This window comes from Ostrea edulis, chromosome 6 (genome assembly GCF_947568905.1).
Source record: "Ostrea edulis chromosome 6, xbOstEdul1.1, whole genome shotgun sequence".
In the NCBI taxonomy this organism is placed as follows: Eukaryota; Metazoa; Mollusca; class Bivalvia; order Ostreida; family Ostreidae; genus Ostrea; species Ostrea edulis.
Window position 1 is genome coordinate 14,854,488 of NC_079169.1, and position 18,368 is coordinate 14,872,855.

The 18,368-nt window shown below is 34.9% G+C and overlaps 1 protein-coding gene across 1 annotated transcript in view; it reads left to right on the plus strand.

Annotated features, from left to right (window-relative positions):
• LOC125647473 (uncharacterized) overlaps nt 1-10,466 on the plus strand; it is a 19,564-nt gene extending 9,098 nt beyond the window's left edge. The window contains exons 2-3 of the mRNA XM_048874144.2: nt 1,905-2,054; nt 9,346-10,466. Coding sequence (XP_048730101.1) covers nt 1,905-2,054; nt 9,346-9,524 — 329 coding nt within the window. The 3' untranslated portion in view covers nt 9,525-10,466. The remainder of the gene's footprint in view (nt 1-1,904; nt 2,055-9,345) is intronic.
• Nucleotides 10,467-18,368: the final 7,902 nt, after the last annotated feature.

Genomic DNA, 18,368 nt, shown 5'->3' on the forward strand with positions numbered 1-18,368 from the left:
TGCTAACGGGATTAGAATAAATGTTTAGAGAGAGAATTTTTTTTCTTGTGAATTCCTCAGGAAGCATGTATCCCGGTACCTTTATTACAGAAAATCAATTTTCGTGACATACTTCTGTAATTCATCAACTCATTTGCCACCGTCTATAAGGTTTAATAGAGTGTGTCCTTTGTAAAATGAAAGAATTGATATTAACACCCTATCCCTCTGACCATAACAAAAGTTACTGAAGCTGTTGACGAGTGTCACTTAAAGGCCCATTAGTAGCCATTACTTCATCATACTCCGATAATGAGCCGCGTTTGATGCGGTGACAATTTGCGATTTTATAACATTCATATAATTATTCTATCATAAAATGTTCTTGGATGTTTGTTGTGGTTAATTTGTTGATTGTGTTATGTATTTTCATCTGTAACATATATAATGTTCACCACACGACATGCTGCGGATGAAAGTTCTTTTTTCAAACAACAACCGAATTGTGTTTTGCTCAGTTAACACACTTTTCTACTCTATTCTCCATATGAACTCTATTCTCCATATGAAGAGATTAAAGCTCTGTTTTCAATGTTCCAGCTAACATATTTCAAAAGTAGAGCTATTTGTTTTCTCGGCTTTGTCACAACGGTGAAGAAAACAGTCGGCAAGTCCATAGCGAACAATTGAAAAAAACAAATCTTAAATTGGCCTTTTTACTGATCAGTGACGGAATAATTCAATAAAAAACATGACAGTCTTCGTCTTATTGCGAGAGCAATGCCTATTGATTGCAGGCGCTGCAACCAGACGTTTGGTTTAGAGATGTCAGAAAATACAGACTGGAAATGCTCTTCAATCTATCAAATTAGGCAATGGAATACGGAAATTTATTAAATAGGAAATAAAGAACAAGTTGAATCAAGCGTTGATTTTACGATAGGGAGAAATTACCGATCAAACAGACCGTGGAATTGACAATTGAGCGTGACTAACGGGATTCGTTATTCCGTCCGTACTCCGTCTGAATTCCGTCTTTTGGAATTGTTAGCGTGGTACATTTGGCTAAGGTGCATTATCTGATCCTTGGTACTGTTTGTATCCAATTAAAAGTATGTAACCAATATAGCTATTAGATTAGTTAATATGTGAATGTATTCTCACCCGAAGCAGAGAAAGACTGACTTTGTATTCACTAATTAGAATATTAATTAAAAATACGTTAGGATTATTTCAAACTTTTCTGAATGCTCAAATTAATTCACAGCAGATATCAACACTTTAAAATGAATATACATACACTGTGCATACATAAGGCGACCTTATACTATGATCCCATACAATTTACTTATAATTCATAATGCACACACACAGGTAACCATAGCTGGAATTTATATTTTAAACATGTACTTACAATGTACATATGTAAATCGGTAACCTAATGCGACTCAATGAAACTCGTCAAACATGTACATATCTCACCAATCTGATCAGTGGCAAATTTCGTGGTTGACAAAATTTTGTTTATTTAGGAGGACATCCATTTGTGGATTGGTCATTACTATGCAGATATCTTATTTGAATTAAATAGTCACCAAATATTTTGTAAAGTCAATGCATGGCACTGTTAATTCGTTTGTGCTGTAAATTCCTCCACACTATGAATTTGTTTGGAGTAAAATCGCATGTCACGAAGTAAACGAAAATTGAATCCCCGTGAAAATAATAATTTCACAATCTTACACTATTATTACTGAACCACACTTTATTGATACTTTGAGAAAAAAGAAATAGTTTTTGAATTTGCCTATTTGAAATTGAACCTCACGACGTCAGTGTGTTTCGAGTCCGCTCACGACCGTGAGTGGACTACGGATTTCTGTCATTATGAGAATGGATGAAATGAGTTGATTATTTTTTCACAGATGCCATAGTGGTGACCAGAGTGTTTGTCACGATTGGACTATTCCTAGCATGCGGAACCCTCTCCCTCAGTCTGCTCTGCCTGTTCATAAGGGAAGTGGCTTTACAGGATTCCGTACACATCGGCACGATTTTAACCAGCGTATCCACAGGTAACGAGATTCTCGTGTGATATATACGTTAACATCCAGCTGTGACGTCATTCTATTGTAATAGAGCTCCAATATTTTTCAGTAATGGAGTTTCAGACAACTACTTAGTAATGTTCTGTTGAGTTAAGGTAGTACTCTACATCGTCATAATGGCTGACTTCCTTTAAAAACATGGATGACAAAATCGATATCAGCAATATTTGACTTTTCCTTTTCCATTTAAATACCTAGCCGACTAGCTCAGTAGGTTAGAATACCGACTGCTGAACTGTAGGTCACAGGTTCGAGTCCTTAAGGAGGTATCCTTCACCAGAAAAAAATTTATATGGATGAAAAGTGGATGATATGTACAACACTATTTTGAAATTGAAAACTTTCAAATTTACTTTATTTAGTCAAAAAATGCAGTTTTAGTTGAAAGTAATCTTGAGAAAAATTTAAAACTCCGGCTGGACTCGAACCCGCGATCTACAGTTCAGCAGTCGACGTGCTAACCTATTGAGCTACAGAGCTATGCATGATTTTTTTTTAAATGAATAGACAAATATTGCTGAAATTTATATTTTCATCCATGTTATAAAAGGAAGTCGGCCATTATAACAATGTAGAGTACCTCCTTAAATTGAACCCAAGACCTTCACATGAAAGGCAGAAGCTCCATTCACTGAGGACGATCACAACTTCGGAAAAATTAAACAATAGATGTTTTATATGACGAAAGTGCATATACTAGTATCATATAGAACTCTGATATTTAAACAATAGATGTTTTATATGACGAAAGTGCATATACTAGTATCATACAGAACTCTGATATTTAAACAATAGATGTTTTATATGACGAAAGTGCATATACTAGTATCATATAGAACTCTGATATTTAAACAATAGATGTTTTATATGACGAAAGTGCATATACTAGTATCATATAGAACTCTGATATTTAAACAATAGATGTTTTATATGACGAAAGTGCATATACTAGTATCATATAGAACTCTGATATTTAAACAATAGATGTTTTATATGACGAAACTGCATATACTAGTATCATATAGAACTCTGATATTTAAACAATAGATGTTTTATATGACGAAAGTGCATATACTAGTATCATATAGAACTCTGATATTTAAACAATAGATGTTTTATATGACGAAACTGCATATACTAGTATCATATAGAACTCTGATATTTAAACAATAGATGTTTTATATGACGAAAGTGCATATACTAGTATCATATAGAACTCTGATATTTAAACAATAGATGTTTTATATGACGAAAGTGCATATACTAGTATCATATAGAACTCTGATATTTAAACAATAGATGTTTTATATGACGAAAGTGCATATACTAGTATCATATAGAACTCTGATATTTAAACAATAGATGTTTTATATGACGAAACTGCATATACTAGTATCATATAGAACTCTGATATTTAAACAATAGATGTTTTATATGACGAAAGTGCATATACTAGTATCATATAGAACTCTGATATTTAAACAATAGATGTTTTATATGACGAAACTGCATATACTAGTATCATATAGAACTCTGATATTTAAACAATAGATGTTTTATATGACGAAAGTGCATATACTAGTATCATATAGAACTCTGATATGTAGTATTTTTATAATTTATTGAAAAAAATTCCTTAAGTGAGATACAATTATAGTTAGATTCAACCTGAGTGTGAATTTTAAGTCGGTCAATGTCCTCATGCCTCTCCATTCTTTAAATTCTTTGGACCTCGGCTCCATTACTTATTGACTTATACATAATGTACACATGTAGATATATGACACATAATGTACACATGTAGATATATGATACATAATGTACACATGTAGATATATGACACATAATGTACACATGTAGATATATGACACATAATGTACACATGTAGATATATGACACATATTGTACACATGTAGATATATGACACATAATGTACACATGTAGATATATGACACATAATGTACACATGTAGATATATGACACATAATGTACACATGTAGATATATGACACATAATGTACACATGTAGGTATATGACACATATTGTACACATGTAAATATATGACACATATTGTACACATGTAGATATATGACACATAATGTACACATGTAGATATATGACACATATTGTACACATGTAGATATATGACACATATTGTACACATGTAGATATATGACACATATTGTTTGCTTTAGTTTTGTTTACTGGTAGACGAAACGTACAGTTAACATTGGCTCACAATTTTGTATTAACCAATTCTAATTTCCAGATACATTGCTGTGATGGATTGAAATACTACAGAATTCATTTGCTAGGGTCGCGAATTCTCATTGTTTACGAGGAGGAAATGGTTTATTGACAGAAAAATAATTTCCCCATCTGTATACATTTCAGTCCCATTATAAATAAATGTCACTTAGGTCGCAATACTTTTTTCGCTAAAGAAGATTGGAACGATTGATTTGATCAGGAAGGTATTGAACACAATTTATTTTAACAGGAAATCCTAGTTATTCATGAGGCTTTGTCATCTGATTCAGAATGAACTGTAAAGTAGGTTAATTCAGTCTTGCCACATCATCCATTCTTTCTGAGGAGGACGTAAATGGAGTTTTTGTGATTTTGATAGATTCTGATTTTTGTTTTCACTGCAGTTACTGCTGATTCACCTCCCATTGTGGAAGTTCTCAAATTCCCCATAAAACACAGCTGATTGAGAGGCAGAAATCCGCTGGAGATAGCCTAGGTTCTGTTCTATTTAACAAAAGAAAATATCTCTGACTGATGTAGGTATTCAAAAATGAAAAATGGAAGCAGATCAGAATATTGTATGGAAGGGTCAATAGTTGCGTATCATTATGTACAGTATCTTTAGATCTTCTGAACACTTCTTGGTTTCCACTAACAATCTAGGTAGCTCACCATAAATCTATACAATTATATGGGAACCACTCATAAATATATACAATTATAGGGGGACCACTCATAAATATATTCAATTATATGGGAACCACTCATAAATATATTTATGGGAACCACTCATGGATATATACAATTATATGGGACTATGTATATTTAGGTAGCTCACCATAAGTGTATATATATATATATATCCAATAATAAAAGTCAAGAAACACAAAACTCGAATAACATTTCACTGTTAGCGCTTTCGGCTTTAATGCCTCTTCAGACAAGGCTCTAAAGGTAACACGTATGTAAAAGAAAAAAGTCAAAATCAGCAAAAGAAAAAGAGATAATCTCTATATACGTTCACTGAAATTTTCGTGATCCATATGGGCGCCGCCATTTATTTTTTTTCATTACCTGCTTCAACAGTTATTCGTGTTTTATTTTGAATGCCAATAATAGAAGACTCTGACGTGCAATTCGTAATTTAAACACTCAGTTTGTTCAAAGTGAATAGTATAATTATCATTGTAACAGGTTTTAGCAAATAATTACATATAAAACCGTAATACGACTAAATAGATGAACGAGTTCATGAGTTTCTTTGAATAAGTATATACGATAAAATTACGGTTACTTTTCTATCATTTTGAATTTATTGGTTAATTTTGCTTAGTTATATAACAGCCTTTTTCATTGCATACGGAATGTATTATTGTTGTTTATAATGTGTTTGCTTTGAAAAAGAGAAAAAAGTCGAGGCTAAATGTGACGTCACAATGCACAGTTTACGTCGCCTTGCGTTTTATTTCCCGCGTTCAGTGAATAGGCGGATCCTGTAAAACTGTTGTCCCCATATAAACCCCTTTAATATTGAGATGTTACTGGGTTTTTAGCGCAAGGAAAATTTCATTAAAAATATATATTTTTAAATGAATCATAATCTACCGTACTTAACGGAATTATGATTACCACTTGGGACTCTCCAATGGCCATTACATGCTTCGCTCGGTCCAACGGTCACACCGTATACATATTATATATATATATATACAATTATATGTGCACTTGATCCCACCTCTGGTGTTTCCAGGGGCCCGTGTTTGCCCAATTCTCTACTTTGTATTGCTTATAGCGAGCGACGAGCTCGCTCCAATGATTACACATATGAGTCACGTGATTTGCTCTTCTTCAGCTGAAAAAAAAGATGAGTATTACCCATAATGCTTCTGCAAAAATGTCGCCGTCACTGCGGTATACTTCATTGACAAACCCGTAATTAAAATAATTAGATTGTTTAGAAAGTACTATAAACGTTTTTAAATTCCAGACAAGCTTTCTCATAGCTTCAAAAATTTTGTTTTTGCTTGGTTTGAGAGAAGAAGAAAAAACATTGCAGCCAATATGACGTCACAATTTGTAACTGTTTACACCAAGCGCGTTATATTTCCCGCGTTAAATGAAGAGGCGGATAAAAGTCGTGTTGCAAGATGTTAATGGGCTTCGCTCGTCTCAACGGTCACACCGTACAACATATTAGCGAGCGAAGCTCGCGTCGCGAAGCGACGCGACGAGCTCGCTCCAATTATTACACATATAAGTCACGTGATTTGCTCTTCTTCAGCTCAAAAAAGATGAGTAATATGTATACGGTGTGACCGTTGGACCGAGCGAAGCATGTAATGGTCATTGGAGTGTCCCAAGTGGTAATCATAATTCCGTTAAGTACAGTAGATTATGATTCATTTAAAAATATATATTTTTAATGAAATTTTCCTTGCGCTAAAAACCCAGTAAGATCTCAATATTCAAGGGGTTTATATGGGGAAAACAGTTTTACAGGATCCGCCTATTCATTGAACGCGAGAAATAAAACGCAAGGCGACGTCAATTGTGCATTGTGACGTCACATTTAGCCTCAAAGCAAACAATTATAAACAACAATAATACATTCCGTATGCAATGAAAAGGGCCGTTATAAAACTAAACAAAATTAACCAATAAATTCAAAATGGTAAAAAAGTAACCGTAATTTTATCGTATATTCTTATTCAAAGAAACTCATGAACTCGTTCATCTATTTAGTCGTATTACGGTGTTATATGTAATTATATGCTAAAACCTGTTATAATGATAATTTTACTATTCATTTTGAACAAATTGGGTGTTTAAATTACGAATTGCACGTCAGAGTCGTCTATTATTGGCATTCAAAATAAAACACGAATAACTGTTGAAGCAGGTAATGAAAAAATAAATGGCGGCGCCCATATGGATCACGAAAATTTAAGTGAACGTATATAGAGATTATCTCTTTTTCTTTTGCTGAATTTGACTTTTTTCTTTACATACGTGTTACCTTTAGAGCCTTGCTTCGCGGACGGGCCTTCGGCCCGTCCGAGCTTCGCTCGGTATTACCCATAATGCTTCTGCAAAAATGTCACCGTCACTGCGGTATACTTCATTGACAAACCCGTAATTAAAATAATTAGATTGTTTAGAAAGTACCATAAACGTTTTTAAATTCCAGACAAGCTTTCTCATAGCTTCAAACATTTTGTTTTTGCTTGGTTTGAGAGAAGAAGAAAAAACATTGCAGCTAATATGACGCGACGAGCTCGCTCCAATATATGATTACAAACTCCCCGTCGAGGCATCATTACGTCACTTACGAATAGACCTCTCCTATGTGACGCAGTACAATATACAGATTTGTATATTGCGAGTCCGCGATTATCACGCAGGCAAATAACACTAAAGAAGTAGTTCGTAGTTAAAAGTTTGAAGATATTGACATTAAGAACATTTATATAAAAGTATGGATTTTATTTTAAACATAAAATGATCAATAGATCATTAAAAAGTAGGGAGACTTCTGTTCAGTAATGAACTTGATGTTTACGTTCTTGTTTTGAAAGTTGTTTACGTTTGACGTTATGTTTTTCGTCATTCTACGGTGACGTCACACAGTATATGCGGTCTAAGAAATCGCTATCCCATAATACCTAACTGGAAGAGTTTGGTTTGTGAGCAAACGAACTCTGGCGGAAGTTTGTATATGATTACACATATGAGTCACGTGATTTGCTCTTCATCAGCTGAAAAAAGATGAGTATCACCCATAATGCTTCTGGAAAAATGTCGCCGTCACTGCGGTATACTTCATTTACAATCCCGTAATTAAAATAATTAGATTGTTTAGAAAGTACCATAAACGTTTTTAAATTCCAAATAATATTTCTCATAGCTTCAAACGTTTTGTGTTTGCTTGGTTTGAAAGAAGAAAATTGCAGCTAATATGACGTCACGAAGTAACTGTTTACATCCACCGCATGATATTTCCCGCGTTAAATAAAGAGGCGGATAAAATGTCTATAAGGCGTATTGCAAGATGTTAATGGGCTTCGCTCGTCTCAACGGTCACACCGTACAACATATTAGGAGTTATGAGATTGATCACTGTTCGTTATCTTCACCTTTCATGTGGCTCAGTTGGTAGGGCGTTCCCTCACCGCCTCTGTGCCTTGGTGCTGTGTCAAACCCAAGTTGTATAAAACAAATACTGACTGCTTCTTTGACCAAAAAACTTGGTATTTAGAAGTGAGAGTCGCGCGTCTTTCGGGTGAGATCTTGAAATCCGGGGTCCCTTGTACCGTATTGTGGCAGGCATTGGCACGTTAAGCAAGTCTAAAGTTTGGGCAGTTCACTTACCGTACAACTAGTGACGTCTCATTTCACCTACCGCACAACTGGTGACGTCTCATTTCACCTACCGCAAAACTGGTGACGTCTTATTTCACCTACCGCAAAACTGGTGACGTCTCATTATCAGTGAAAAAAAGAATTTCAAAGAAAAATGTACAACATATAAATACATTTATGCGGTAATGAACATAAAAATAATGCGTCCTAATTCATCATATTGTTGATGTATGTGTTATCTCTAGACAAATAGACAGCAAATACAAATCCCCAACCAACCTCTGCATTAAAGGGCTGGAGGGAGATTTCTAATCTGAGAGTCTTTTAAATAATGCTAGAAGTAGTCATGTGATCACATTTAATTATGATTGAAACCTGGTAAAAGTCTAAATAATGTTTACCGCTAAGCTGTAAACGTTATACGAATCACACCGTTATAAATTCAAAAATTTCAAAATCCTTCATTGACTAGATTTGACAAATTATGTATATACCCATGATCTATTACCCTGTCATTCTCTACCCAGAGTTCCGTACGCTACTCGCTTGTGTAACGCGCCTTCTGGTGAGAGAATGTTACCCTGTCAGTATATGTAGGTTGTAATAACCGATGTATCTATAATATTTGATTTTCACATTTGTTTTTAAGGTGGGTGTGTCTTGATCGGAATCGTGGTGTACGGAACATCTGCCAACGATCACGAATCAACTTTACTGGAGAGTCACAACCTTCACTGGTCTTATTTCATGTGTATTGTGACGTTTCTTATGTATTTTGTCAACGGTTTGCTAATGTTTCTCAACGTGTTACGAATAAAGGCGTCTTGAGAAAGCAATTTGGCATTCATAAGCAAGAACTGTTGCTCTATTGATTTTGTAAAGCCTCTTCATAGCTTGTTGATTGTAGATTTTATGTACATGTAAAACACATGGGAATCCATGCAAAATGTTGTATGTTATGAATATTAACGATACTCTATACAGTCTTATGTTCGCTGCAGTCGAATTTTGGCTGTTTACACTGAATATAAAATCGTGAATTTAAAAATTGGGGATACGGATTTAGATTATTATTATTTTTTAAAAACTGTGTAGAGGACTAAGTATGATCAGACCTGTATTTGCCTCAAATTCAACATTCGCATTTTGATTCAAAATTAAGAGTATTTTATGAAAGAATATCGATGTAACTCGGGTTTATTCCCAATGGATCAAAATAACGTACAACCGTAATTATAACATTACAATCACAATATTTTGCCACTAGTTTTGATCTGCTATTTTTCACGCAGTTTTTCTTTTAGAAAACACTGACCACTGGTTTGGACCGACTTTACATGCACACCTTATATTTATCTTTCCTGTACACATATATCAAGCTGCGATGTATATTTTCTGTTAGAAATCGTTGATAGAAATAAGGATTTTAAAATTGAGAAATTGCGGTGCTTTTGATGTACATTTATAATGTGCTCTAAAATGACGGTAAATGTCAGATCAAATTAAGTGAAAATATATCGGACAGGATCTCCTTTGTTAGAGAAAGTATTTAGTCTTCCTTCACAGTTTTCATGTTTTGTGTTTACGGGGGCCCCAGAAAGGCTGTTAATATAATGCTTGATTTATTTAAAGATGATTGTAAACAGCCCTAGGGCTAGGACTAAGCTCTCCTCAAAAGTCTGTCATCATACACAATCCTTTGTATTCAGTACTACTCGCTATCAGTATTACCACACTAGTATTAACTCTGATTAAAGATATGTTAAAGTTGTTAATTCTTACAACGTAATTATAAACTTGGCGACTGCAGATGGAAATATTTATACCACAAGTTTAGCATTGCATGTTACATATAATTATCATCGAATACCCACAGTTGATTATACTTCCTTCCTCTCTCCATCACCGAGAGTCCATTTATATAAAGTCGCTCCTCTTCATGAATAATTAATGAGGCAATTTTATTGGTCGCTCAGGAAAACCAAAGCGATTATATCCAATCAGTAAGCCCCTAACTGTGGCTTTTTTGACACAAAATTGCTGTGATCATGTGGTTAAGACCGGTCGCGGTAGCTCTGTGGTAGAGCGTTCGCTTCGTAAACGGGAGATCCCGCCACGGTGGTCTAGAGGTAGACCGTTCGCCCCGCATGCGGAAGGTTGGGGTTCGAATTCCGGCCGCGACAAACCTAAGTCGTTAAAACAGATAGTGACAGTTCCATTGCCAAACACTCGGCATCAGGTGTGAATGTCACGGGTCCTTGGAGATGACCTTAAAATCGGATGCCCGGTGTCACAGTAGGTGTGGCACGATAAAGAACCCTCACTGATCAATGGCCGTAAGCGCCAAGCATAGGCCTAAATTTGAAGCCCTTCACTGGTCTTGGTGACGTCTCCATATGAATGAAATATTCTCGAGAGGGGTGTTAAACAAGATACGATCAATCGTAAGCGGGAGGTCGTGAGTTCGAGCCCCGATCGTGCCATGGCCGCGTCAAACTTAAAAGATGTAAACATAGGTAGTGATTGCTCCTTCGCCAAACGCTCGGCAATCACGAGTCTTTCGGATGTGACCTCATAAACGGAGGCCCCGTGTCGTGACAGGCGTTGGCACGATAAAGAACCCTCACTGCTACGGACCTGAGCGCTTAGAATAGGTCTAAATTTACCCCCGGATGTGTGACATGGACGCAGTTTGAGCCGAGGTGTAACTGTCTAAGTGTTGCATGATTGACCAAAATCAAGAGTGGAATTATTTGGTATTGAAAAAAAATATATATATTATCATTATTACGAATGTGAATTAATATTGGGGTTAAGAAATTATAGAACAAAATTGAGCAATTATTGGGAAAATTACCGTGGTATGAGTATGTTTGATCGCTGGATGTTGTAAAAAAAAAAATAATAATAATAATACAAATATGGCCTATAAAAGCAGATGGACCCTATATATTCTATGTGGTTTTTATATTTATTAGTGCTTGTTGGCGAGGATTCGTTTAAAATCATTACACTGTAGTTTATTAGCAAGAGGACCAAAGGTTTGGTATTGAGGTCTATGGGAAATTAATTGGTTCTTTTCCCCGAACTTCCCTTAAACACAAAAGAGTTTGGTTCTTATAATGATTAATTTGATTGGACAGTATCTTTAAATAATTATTCATTAGAATGAGGGAATTGATATGAATGGACATCGGGGTGATGAAGAGAGGAAGCTTAATCAAACGTAGATATCCGGCGATGGAATTCATTACTGCATAGTATTCACTGGCTCATACAGAACGACTTACGATCTTCTTATCACACAGCACAGGGTTATCTCAAATCATATATATACATGTATTTATTTACATGTACCAACGAATTAATAATTAATACGATATCATGGTTTTCACAAACTTTTCATTTGTACTGAAAATTATCTATGATTTATTTTACATACTTGATTTATACCTGAATTAAAAATTTCACCTAATTAAAGTACGGATCTGCACTATTTTGTTAAAATTTACACGATTTCTACTCAATGATTGCCGGTGTTGTAGCATAGACTCCCCCCCCCCGGAAAAACGGCCCCGGGATTGATCTTCCCCCATAGGGGGAAAAAGCTCCCCAGCATATAATTTCTCCCTATGTACAAAGTCAGTATAGAATTTCCCCCTGGGTGGAAAAACCGCCGAGACTTTTGAATAAATATAGAATGAAGCAAACTCTTGCAATTGAAGATAATAATCAATGAAATTTGTTATTATTGCTATGAAGAGTTGAATGTTATTAAAAAAGTTACAAAAAAGAAACAACTATTTGCTGTTAAATTGTTATAGTTTAATGAAATAGATATGCGCTCATTAATATTACGATATTCATAAAATAAAGGAATTTTTGTTGAGATGTTGAAGTTGGGTTTACACGCTGAAAACTTTAAATTGCATATAGTAAATACAATATGCTTCCTAAAAAGACTTTAACGTAAAAAGTGGACTAAAAGATATACAATTAAGATATCTGAAAAGTAAAGTAGATGCACTGTATGAATAAAATTAAAGTAATTTAATTTCCCCGTTTATTTAAATTCGAAATTCAAATTAAAAAAAACATTAACTTCTTCCCAACTTCACTATTTCAGATGTTAACAGCAAAGACTTGAGACGTCTGAATGAATTTTGATATACCATTACACAACTTGAATAATTTCCTTTAAAAAAATAAGATGATGATTGTGATACACAAGACCCTGCTCAAAATTAAAAAGAAATGATAAGAATTCCTGGGTCTAGATAAGCAAGAGAATTCTAGTAACAGAACTGGAAACGGATACATAGCTAAAATGTAAGAAGGTGGGGGAAAGCGTACTGTCATTTAGGGGGAAATTCTATACTGGGACGGTTTTTTCTAGGGGGGATTGGGCCCGGGTTCATTCTTCCTAGGGGGAAATTCTATGCCAGGCCCATCTTTCCGGGGGAATGTCTAAGCGGGGGGGGGGGGGGGGGGGGGGGGGGGGGGGGGGGGGGGGGAATTCTATGCTACAACACCGGTATACATCAGTATAAAAAATTACAGGTAGACCTATTTTCTTCTTTTTTATAAAATCATAGTATTTTGAGTTACTGAAGGTTTTTTATTTTTGATGTGAAACTTGGGTAACTTTCAGTATAAAAAAAAACTTTATATAAACAGACATATTTTCAACTATACAATATTTAGAAGGAGAAAACCAGAAATCAATTATAGAATGTTTTAATTCAAGCATCGTGCTATAATGTTTTGTTTTCTCAGAGTTTTGTTATGACTAATTATAGTTACATGTTTATGTATGTTATCGCTGGGGACGTTTATACTCAGAATGATGTAACACACGTGTAATTTGTGAGACACGTGACCACATGATTTAGTGGAATCAATTTGTACTTCTCTGTAAAATTAAAGGTATACTTTTAATAAATGTACGAGTAAAGTATCACATGACAAATCATCATTCATTAAAAGTTAAGGAGGTACTCTACATCGTCACAATGCCTGGCTTCCTTTCAAAACATGGGTGAAAATATAAGTACATGTATTGGCAATATTTGTCTAATCATTTAAAAAATCATCGCCTAGCTGAGTATACAGATGTAGCTCAGTAGGTTAGCACGTTGACTGCTGAACTGTAGATCGCGGGTTCGAGTCCAGCAGAGAATTTTTTCAGATTGCTTTCTAGTAAAACTGCATTTTTGAATAATTAAAGTAAATTTGAAAGTTTTCAATTTCAAAATAGTGTTGTACATATTCTCCACTTTTCGTCCATGTCAAATTTCTCTGGTGTAGCATACCTCCTTAAGAACGTTTATCTTGATCGGATGACGACCACAATTTGTGAGATCAAAGTATTCGAATAACTAAGTAGAGACAAATATTTCGAATGTTTTTGCCTTTGACATTTTTACAGATTGTAATGATGGCCGTTTTCTCATGATTGCGTTGCTGTGGTAAACAATACGCTTATGAACACAAATAAAGCAGAATGTAGATATTTAGAGGATATCTATATTGGGTGTTTTGATATTTGGTTTATCCAACGAGTTGATATGGTGTATTTATTCGCGAGGCTTGCCGAGCGAATAAATACACCATATCAACGAGTTGGATAAACCAATATCAAAATACGCAATTATAGATGTTCTATTTATCTCTTCTTTTCACTTAATTTTGAGATGATCCCCAGTATATGGTAGAAACAGCTGATTGAATTTGTTTTGAATCTGTGGCTCAGACGTCGTGCTTAATCTGTCTACCTTACGCGGGAAAAAATAGTGCGCTTATAAACCATTGATATACAGTACAAAATGGCATTTTTATAAAAGAAACCATGGATGAAAATTGTTTTAGAAGGAATTATAGTTTATAATTAATAATGGTTTTACCATTCCAAAAAAGCAACAACTATTGACCGAGTATTTATTTTTTGACGTAGGCCTGACCTTCTGATAAAAAGTTTGATGCCGTCTTCGTTTTGAAATAAACAATATTGTAATAACGAATTAACAATCGATGAAAGTAATATTTTAATGCAGCGTTATTGGCATATTAAACAGTTTACAATGAAAAGTAGAAGTGTTTGTGCATTTGGATTTTATTTACGTAGTTTCTTTGAATCTGAGGGCGAGAGGAAATCCTGAGGCACTTTAATATGCTCCAGAAAAAAGAGACTGTGCTTGTGAATTCTTGGTACTTTCGATTAGGCTTGTCCAGTAGGTGGTCGATTCCTTGTCGATGATAATAGTGTGCACATATTTTTGTTTTCTGATCGTAATTTTTGAGTAGTCTAGTTACATACCGAGTTAGCATTCTTGTGGCCGGTAACTTGCATTATAAATTATGTCAGTGGCGGCAACATCATTTTAATTTTGCTATAAAAGAAATTCTAAATAATTCAGAATACGAAGTTTTACGCTTTATTTCATGCATTGATATGCATAAACACCAAAAATATGTCATCCAAGCGGGGACAGTGTCAAAAGTAGTTCGGACCGGAAGTGCTTTATCAAACGGGCGTATGATAAAGCTAATGCTTTATCTCACTTCAATATACACCACACGTATGAGATAAATGAAATGAATGAAGTTATGGATGAAAGGAGAAGATAACGAACAGCGATCATTCTCATAACTCTTATAGGCAATACAAAATAGATAGTTGGGCAAACCTGAGGTAGGATCGGGTGCCTAAGAGGTGTAAGCAACCCCTGTCGACCGGTCACACCCGCCGTGAGCCCTATATCCTGATCAGGTAAACGGAGTTATCCGTAGTCAAAATCAGTGTACCAAGAACGGCCTAGCAATCGGTATGAAACACGTCAAACAGCATTAGACCCAATGATAGGTTGTATTGACGAACTAGATCGTTATAACGACCATAGAATTTGCGAAATGCTGACTTCAATCGAGACTGTTGAAACCCCTGCACCCCGGATGTTAACGCACTTCATGAAGCACGCCGGCGTGAAGCGTCGCAGTTCATACCCTCATGTATTTTCAAAAACGAAATTCATATTACAAATCGAGACAATTTTATTTTTCCCACTAATAGACCAAACCACAGCAGTACAAACTCTGACTAACATCCACTAGTTACTGTATAGCGGGGTTTTTTCCGTGGGGTGACACATTTGGCTTATTTTAACGGGTAGATAGCTTTCCAACAAAATTAACTCGCCAAATCTGTAACCAATTGCGACGTCAGTGTATGCAAGAAAAATAACTCTTCCTTGTCCGCCAAAAAATTTATTAGCATACCTTTGAGCCAGCAAATCGCCAAATTTTAGACCCACGGAAAAAACCAGCTATACGGTATATATTAATTCCAATGAAATACAAATCTGTAGGTCGTTTCTTGTTTAGAAATAAGCAACATTAGTACATAGAATCATGGAGATCTTACTATTGATCTAGCAACACGGCACAACAAACCTCCCAAGTTAACATCAACAATTTTAAATGTGCTGTTTTGTAAAACATGATACGTCGTTGCTTAATTTTCTTTGTAAGCATCGCCCGGAGTCAAGTGATGAAAAATCTAGAAACGGAGAATTCCTGCTAATCAATAAGTCCACATGTTCTTAACGATTTGCTAGGCTGTAGTTATTCAAAAGGATCATCATTCTCGAAATAAGATGTCTCTTAATTTTCTTCGTAATATATTTCTTATCTTGAAGAATTCTTTAAGAGCCCATTCACCGAAAAAGAGAAACCCTAATATGTCAAAGAGGTTCTAAAGGAAATATGACGTATCGTTTAAGTGTAGAGATGCATTCGATTGTAAAAGATATTGTGAATCTTTTTTGTTTATCTACTTCTACTTTCCCCCACCATTATACGAAACCATTTCTTCCATTAATACACAAAAAGTGAATTACAGCCCAAAAATACAACTCTACGACCGTAAAATCATAGTACCCGCAAAATTGATTTTTTTCTCAAACCACAAAAGTAAAATGAATGTTCAGTAATATTTCGCTGCAGAAATGTCTTTTTCTTCAACAGGTAGTTTCATTGTTTGTGAATTTTCATCTCGTTCAGAATAACTTTATCATAAAAAGCATGACGTTTTATCGATTTTAATTCCATTCCGTTAGCAGCTCAACAAATTATAAGATATCACGAACGATGTGTTTTGTCCAGAATGCCGGTAATTTGCCACAACCAGAATAGCCGGTAGTTTGCGACAACCAGAATGCCGGTAGTTTGCGACAATGAATCTCCCCCACCTTCTCAGATAAGAAAAATAGTGCTTATTTTGTGAAAATACCAATCATTCCTGTAAAAGTCCATCTATCAATAACTGGATATCTGGCATCATCTACTTACGATTGGAGTAAATAAATGGTGTTTGGTCATTCCTATGAACTACTTAGAATCGATACTTGAAATTAGTTTTCACTGTGGTGGTTATCTGTATCTTTTAAAATGATAATTTAAAAAAGTTTTAAAAGATATAAAACGTTGGGTTACTAAACCCATCCGTATTTGCAAGGGGTTTTCTGGAATGCAGTTCAGGTATATATATATATATATAAGAATGTTTATAAGAAATAGAATAAACAGTACACAAAGTTAAAATTTTAACGCAAGCGCTATGCAGTTCAGCTATATATATATATATATATAATTATCTATCTATCTATATATATATACATGTATATATATATATATATATATATATATATATATATATATATATCTTAAAAGAAATAGAATAAACAGTACACAAAGTTAAAATTTTAACGCAAGCGCTTTCATTTTATAATCCTCAGGCGTTACATTTTTAAAAAAAATCGTTTTGAAATGGCCTGACGACGCCTGAGGATTATAAAATGAAAGCGCTTGCGTTAAAATTTTAACTTTGTGTACTGTTTATTCTATTTCTTTTAATATTTTATACCGGACACCTATTTTTTAAAAACACAATTTGGATACACACACACACACACACACACACACACACACACACACACACACATATATATATATATATATATGTGTGTTTAAAAGAAGTGATACAGCCCCTTGGTCAGATAAATGAATCCTATCTTTTCAGTTGAGGGGGATTTCGATCGATCATAATCGCGCTATACTTTCTTGCATACATATCGAATTATTTCGTTTAAGTCAGTAATAACTGCCTCTTTTAGAGGCATCACTTCAGAAATGATTACTGGTATCTCGATTCCAGCCTCTAAGGTCGTTGATAATTTCTACAAATTGTTTTCTATGGCCTCCCTATCACGTTTAGATGCTACCTCGTTTTCCCCAGTCTGGATGAGTACATTTGTCAGGGTTGATATATTTATACAGTTTTGTTTTTCAAATTTGTGAAATTGTGGTCCCTCTGTTAGTATTCAGCCTCACTTTGAATGTAGCAGTATTCAGCCTCACTTTGAATGTAGCAGTATTCAGCCTCACTTTGAATGTAACCCGCGAGTTTGATACGCTGAAGTATTGAGCTACCGATCAAGAGTGAACGTATCTTCCTGTTTGTTTGACAATACTTGGGGAAGTTTTGTAGGTCTTGGTCGTTGAAAGCGATTAACGGTTTCCGAGTTTTAGACTGGTATCTATAAATTTGTGCAGCTTTCAATACGCAATTTCTGAGTTGCCCAATAGTTCTTTCCCTTTGTGGAACTCTTACGCACA